The following is a 7,149-nucleotide window of genomic DNA, read 5'->3' as shown; positions in this document are numbered from 1 at the left end:
TTGCTCTTGCTGCCAAAAAGATTAGAAAGAAATACCTAGCAGAGATAGCTGTTCCTTGTAATGGGGATAATTTTAGTTAAAAGGGTTTAGATGTCAATTTTAATATGTCCGTGATATACATGTTATATTCAACCACATATGTTGAATTTTTGCTATTTGGTAAAATTTATTGTATATTGGTTTTATGGAAATTTTATGTGTATTGTTTTGGTTTTTGCAACGGCCATTGGCCAAAAGCAATAAATAGTGATGATTGACTGCTCAGGTGGAATGTCTTTTCATGTGTTTATAGAGTTTATCTCCTGATGTCCCAGTTTGTGAAGTAGGGGAGAGTAAACTTGCTGGATTGTCAAAAGTATATCTCTTAAAATATGTGAAACCATTTCCATGAGAGGGTGTGGATTTATAGGAAGTCCTACATTTGTAGGATGTGTCCTACATTTTCAGGTTGCCACATATTTATAGTGCACATGCTTCGTTTTTACACTGGTAGAGCAGAGTTGAAATATCCCATCACCCCAGAAGGAATTTAAATTTGAAACACACCCAAAAGAAGCCAAAAATTTTAAACTATCAGCCCAAGACCTATATCTTAGTGAAATCAATTGTCTTCGACGGTGCTGGTGTTTCTGTTTTTGGAGGTCTTTCAACAGAGGTGGGATGGACAATCTTCAGGAGTCATTTAGGTGGATATATTTCTCCATGGAAGGATGTTCCTAATTGCTAGAAACCAGATACAAAGAACACACAAGATACATTATTTGTCCCGTGCTAAGGTAAGGGGAGAGGAAGCATCCTCTTCATGTGACCTTTGCAACAGAGAATTACATGCAGCACTTGCTATAAACTTTGTCCTGGCTTGTGTACCATTTCCAAATGGAGGTATTTAAGCCTTAATTCATATTAATTTTGTCTGTGTTGTTTAAATGCAAAGGAATATTTCTAAACTTCACTTTGGAATTTTAGACAGTGCAAGGAAAAAAAACACTAAGAAAATGACATTTGAACGTGTAAGACTTTATGTCATACCCAATAATGTATACTTAATTAATATAGTATACATAATTATATACTGTCAAGACATGCATATCTCAAGACCTGCACAAGAAGCCTCAGAGACTGGGGCTAATGAATTCTATCAGGATGATCTGGCAAGCTATGGCACTTAAATACTAGAACCAGGCAGATCTAATTTAGGCTTTAATCCTATACACTCTCACTTACACACAAGTCCCAAAGAACTTATTGGGACATAACTGCTATATAAAATTCTACGAGCCTGAGCTAGACTAGGAACTAGGTAAGTCACCTGTGCCCAAAACCATCGTGCAATTTTGCGTCAATTAATGCTCTCATGCTTGTCCCCCTCCCTACAAGTCTTCCCTAGAAGTGTCAAACTTTATTGGTTATTAATATGATATGATACACAAAAAGCCCCACAAAACTACATATTTTATTCAGGAGATTGTTTTTAAAAAAGTATTACAACATTACTTCTCCATTCATAATAAATCTGATGTTACAAAATTAGTAGGTTTGTGGTTTACTGACAGAGACATTTTCCGCTTTACATTTAAATTTTTAAATGGCTTATATTTGGGGGGCAAAGTCTCCCTGATCCCAATTAAGCCCTCTCCCAATTAACAAATTTATCTACAGTATCCTGGATCTCTGGCATTCATATTTGGGTTGATAAAGTTCAGACAGTTCTCTCCCCCAATCTTTCCACTTCACACAGCACATATTAGAAAATAATATAATCTGTATATATGATGTACTGGAAGACATTCGTCCATTTCCGTAAGTAGAAAACATCAAGGTGCTGGTAGTTAACCAAATATATTTTCAAGTACATGTAACTCCCGGCAAGTTCTGATTTCCAGAGGATTGTGAGCAGAAGGCACATTACTAATAATGGGTGATGTTTTCTTCATCTGTGGTGGAACAAACAGGAGGAAGGCATCATACAAACAAGGAAACCTGAGCAGATCTAGACAGTTCTAAAAGTTGGTTTTGCTTACATAACTTTGTACTCCATTATGACAAGTAACAAAGAATCCTGAGATCTCAAAATTAGCAATCCTTCAGGAAGTATTCCAGCAGCTGTTAAGAGCAATTGCCAACGGACTTTTGAAAGCTTTCAAACTTCATTATCTTTCTGCAGAAAGTCAGTCAATGTTCCCATATCTACAGGAATTAATAAATATTCAACGCCATCAGCACCCTGAAAAGAAGAACACAGTATTGATTGTTCAGAGGTGTAAGAATAAAAATGTTATTCAACAGAATTCCAGTCTAACTGTAGTTCTGCACTACACAAAGCCAACCAGAAACTTCTAGAGCTGAACTAAGCATTCTGGTGAGAACCCTACATACTCTGTATGATGGATGTCAGAGCATAGCTTTAGTTCAGTTCCCAATACTCTAAAGTGCTTAGAGTACCAGAAAAGGCAAAAAAAAAAAAAAAAAACAGTGACTCCTGCATAGGAAAGGAAGGTGGATTGTGTGTGATCACACATGACCACACAAGAAACGTACTTAAAAGTAAGCAACCTGTTCTTCATAGCCTCTGTAACTTACACATAAGAGTGATTCCCAGGTTGACCTAACTAGAAATAGGGCAACTGGCATTGGCATATCAACCAACACTACTGTTACAGTATACAGAAATCTTATCCTGTGAAATTCCAGAAAAGGCTGAATCCAGCAAAAAAGCAGGGAACACATTTCTAACAACTCCTTGAATCAAAGCCAGTCTTGATTATCAGCAACCTCAGACTGCAAGGGGTCAGCCCACGAGCTCAGAAAAGACCAACAAGATATTCCATATAAACACTATTTGGCCAACATTCTGGATGCAAATTTTTAAACTTTTTGAAAAAGATTTCAGCAAGAGATGAGTAGACCAAGAGGACCCAGATGGCAGTTTGGAGTGAGCTACAATAGCAAGGTAAAACTTGAGATGAGACTCCAGTTTTTGTGCAGAAATGGGCCAGAAGTTCCAGAACAACTTTAACCAGCATGCTAGCAACAGGAATAGGTTTAGCTTGTAAAAGTGCAAGAACTTTCTTCCACTTCGTAAGGTACGATTTGTGAACAGAGAATTTGGGCCTGCAGTCACTTCTATCTGCGCTGGATTGGGGCTGCAGCAACTGCACGCCTTGGCCCTGATCTCTCCTTTCTGGGGTGCAAAAAGGAGCCACAAAAAGCAGGTCCTTTTTGCATCCCAGAAAGGGCACCATAGCCGCCAGCACGCAGCTCTTCCACGCTCCTTTGGTGTTGTGTCATGTAGACACAGCGCCAGAGGTGCACCATGATGCCGTGCACCATATGAAACAGTGCATGGCATCACACCGGCCTGGGGGTGGAGTTGGGGCATGTGTCATGTGGCCAGTCTGTCAACCCCCTTTGTGTCCCACTGCAATGATCTCTCAGCTGTTGAAGTTTAAAACAAGCTGATAAAACCTTATAGAAATTAACAGGTTGGAACTCTAAAAGCAGCCTCTTCCAGATGCCCCTAACTCTAGCACAGACTGAGTCCGTAACAAATGGCGGCGGCTGTTCCACACGGCCGCTGGCATTTTGATGTAACGGCTGCTCTGTGTCCGCAATTCGCACGGCGGAAGTGACGCCGCGAGTGCGCGACTAGCACAGTCTCTTCCGGGCTACAAGAAGGAGCGTGATTTTCACGCTCCTTCTTTGCTGCGTCTGGGAACTGCGCCGTTGGGCTGCTGCAATTCCCGGACGCAGTAACCGGCACTGGCGGCAGACCGCCGCATTTCAGCGGTCTGTAACCCACCTAAGGGTTTTAATTTAAGACAGGAGAATCAGCTGGGGCAGTTAAGTCAAGTCAGTGTCGAGTTAGTCCATTGGGGACTGTGATTTAATTAGTCTGGTTGGCATTCCTACTGAGAGTGAGACAGGAGGGTACAGGGTATTTATAAGCCTGCCCCATTAATTGTTATGTAACCACACTGAGCTTGATGTTACCTACATAAAATACTTTATATCTTACGGTTATTCAATGAATGTTACTGCTTATTTTTACAGTGGAGGTCTGTGTTCGAAGTGATTTCTATAAGCTATAAACAAAAGCAAGCACACTACCTAAAACATTAAACTAGTTTATGGAGACGCATGGGACCCCAGCCCTTAAACACTTAAAACAGTGTTAATAGGTTAAAAGCAGGGCAAGTGTCAGTGACGGGGGCCTTCTGAGGTTGGAAGGTACAAGCAACCTCAGGCTTGAAAGAAAGTCCTGTCACACGGCACTTTGAACTTTCAGAAGATAAAGCAGTGCACTTTTCAGCTTCCGTCTGCAGGATGAAAGCTTTCCCATGCATGGAGATCAGGTAAGACCCTGACAAACTGAATCTTTTATGATAGCTGAGTGTGATGATCTGGGGGCCGAGCAGCCAAACAGCAACCCTGTTCTTGGCCTTTAGCCCCTGGCAGATCATTGATTTCCCCGGTCTCTCAGGTCACCTTTCTCCACCCTTCCTGATGCTATGAAAATAAAGGGTGTGATCTCACAAGGTCAGCAAAGTAGACCACTGTGCACTGGAGAGCAGTTACACAGGTGCCAGTAAGGACAATCCACAGGACTACAAGAAAAAAACCCTGGAAAGAGAAGACAGGGGCAATGGATTCCTTCAACAGATGCCTAGCTCTAACACACTTCAGGTGAGACTATTTACTATATATATATTCATATCACATAAAAGGTATAAGACTGGTCCTGAAAATGTCCTTGGTGTGGAGTATCAAGGACTTCTTTGAAGAATGAAGGAACAAATTACATCGTTGAAAAGAATATTGAATTGTTAAATTAAAAATTTGTAAGCTGCTCTGAGAGTGTTTGTGACGGAGGGTTTACCCTGGCTTATACTTATTTATACCTTAATGTATAAATACTCTAAATAAATGAATGAATGAGATGTAGTACTTTTTAACTCTTTCCAGGATTGGCTCAACCAATGCCAAGTAATCCCTGGAGGCATAAAAGCCTGTCTTGTTGGAATCTGAGCCAAAACGGATACTAGTCATAGTGCTGGAGGGGATGTAGTATTAGTCTGAAAGGACAACCAGGGATTTTTTTTTGGGGGGGGGGGGGTATCAACACTGTGGTGCTCCTTACCTCTTTTCTTCTTCATCTTGTTAGAACCCGTCTTTGCATTTGGTAGGGCTGTCTCCATCTAGGAAACTTCCTTTAGAAGTGTTGATGGTGACATCAAAACCACTGGTGCTGAAGTACAGTGGTCCCTTGATATTCACTGGTGTTTGTTTGGTTCCAGGACCCCCCCCAGGGATATAAAAATCTGTTGATGTTTTAGCTGGGGGGAGGGGGCTTAGAACTGATGGCATGTGACCCCTTTCAACTATGATTCTATGTAATATCAGTTAAAAAAGCATACAAAACCAATACAACTTAAAAACAGTAATTTCATACTTAGAGCATATATTCTACAGTATATATTTTTGCTATCAAAATACAAATCTTATTAATATCAGTAGTTCCGCTGCCATTTACCATCTAATCAATCTTCCAGAAGTACCGACATAGTTAAGTAAACAGTTGCATAGTTAAGCAAACAGCTATACTAACACATTTAACATACAACAGCACTTCACTCACCCTCTTGGTCCGAATAATTTTATGATCCCTGAATTCTGTGAGTTGAGCTCTAAGAGTGAGGTCACTATTGACCAGGAAGGCCTCCCGACAGTGTTGGTACAACTCTTGAAAGGAAAGCCCTAATTAGGAGTGCAAAAACAGCATATATTAAAAGCGCTAACATTATTCTTGTACAAATCAGTGGCGTGTTTTCGAATTATCAATGCGTAAGTAATGCAGTTATTAGCAATAGACATCCTCCTCCATCTCTTACTTTGCTCTTGATCCTTACTATCTGACTGTGCCTTCTGCTACGTATTCTGTGTGAATGTTATTTAGCTCTAGTCCTTGGTTTGCTCTCTGACCATGCTTTCTATTCTACCTGCAGCAATTCTCTGTCCAGCAGTAGTTAGCCACAAATAGATCACAAAACAACAGATTCAAGTCTGCCTACTGGATTATGCTACACTGTCCATTAGCACAGAAAACAAACACAGTGCAGAGCAAGAGTATATTCAACAGGAACAGATTTGTGAATCCAATGCTTACACCAACATCCACTGGAACATCCTGTCCAAACAGCAGATATTATCTGGCCTCAAGATTATTTCAAGTTTGTTTCAGAAAGGTGTTGCTAGATCCAAGTGCTTCTCACATCCCCATATCAATTGATTCCTCCCATGTTTTAAACACAGATGAGGAAAATGTTACCTGTGGACCACATAAGGATCTTAAGGCCATTTTGCCTTGTACTAGCACCCATTACAAAGAATAAAAAAAAAATGCCCCACCCATCCCAGGGGTTTTGCTATGCTCCAACCCCGGCTAATTTTAGGTCCAGGAGAGGCGTGCCCCCTCCCATAGGAAATGACTTAGAAATTGACCTTCCAATTACATTCTGTGGGAGGGCAAGGCTTCTCCTGGGCCTAAAATCACAACACAGTGAGGTTTTCTCTCAAGCCTCCTAGAAGAGAACTGAAAGGCAAAATAATAATAATAATAATAATAATAATAATAATAATAATAATAATAGGAGGGGAATTGTTTTCAGGGGATATGAGGTCTGTTGCGGGAAGCATATAGTCCATTAAATTCCAACATTTGCCCCACACTGTTTTTAAATGTTATGGTGAAGTATATCCTTAATTCCCCCAAACGGACACTGAACTGTTTGCAAACAAAATATTGTGCACTAATTTCATATTCAGAAAGAATTAACAAAAATTCATAACAATAATAGCAAGTAAATTTCTATACAGTTTATCACTAAACTAGCACTCCCTGAACAGTGTACAATCTGTAAGCCAATTGCCCTCAACAAGCTGGATACTTATTTTTCCAACCTATGAAAGGATGGAAGGCTGAGTGGAGTGGACCTCAGAGCCCTGCTTGGGATCGAACTCACAACCATGTGGCAGCAGTACTGGCATTTAACCACTGCACCACCAATAATAATTGGTAATTTACCTACCTGGCCAGGAAGGGTTATCCTTATTCTCTAGCTGACATTCTGCCAAAAGCCTGAAAATCCCCCT

The 7,149-nt window shown here is 40.5% G+C and overlaps 1 protein-coding gene across 2 annotated transcripts in view; it reads right to left on the bottom strand.

Moving 5' to 3' along the window:
• Positions 1–1,434: 1,434 nt before the first annotated feature.
• Positions 1,435–7,149, bottom strand: part of ORC2 (origin recognition complex subunit 2) — a 41,080-nt gene continuing 35,365 nt past the window's right edge. For both annotated transcript variants that reach the window (XM_042476787.1, XM_042476794.1), the window contains exons 16-18: positions 7,086–7,147; positions 5,636–5,754; positions 1,435–2,224 (exon numbers count right to left, since the gene is read on the bottom strand). In XM_042476787.1, the coding sequence (XP_042332721.1) occupies positions 2,141–2,224; positions 5,636–5,754; positions 7,086–7,147 (265 nt within the window). In that variant the 3' untranslated portion in view covers positions 1,435–2,140. The remainder of the gene's footprint in view (positions 2,225–5,635; positions 5,755–7,085; positions 7,148–7,149) is intronic.

This window comes from Sceloporus undulatus, chromosome 1, assembly GCF_019175285.1.
Source record: "Sceloporus undulatus isolate JIND9_A2432 ecotype Alabama chromosome 1, SceUnd_v1.1, whole genome shotgun sequence".
In the NCBI taxonomy this organism is placed as follows: Eukaryota; Metazoa; Chordata; class Lepidosauria; order Squamata; family Phrynosomatidae; genus Sceloporus; species Sceloporus undulatus.
This window is presented reverse-complemented; position numbering and strand designations above follow the sequence as displayed.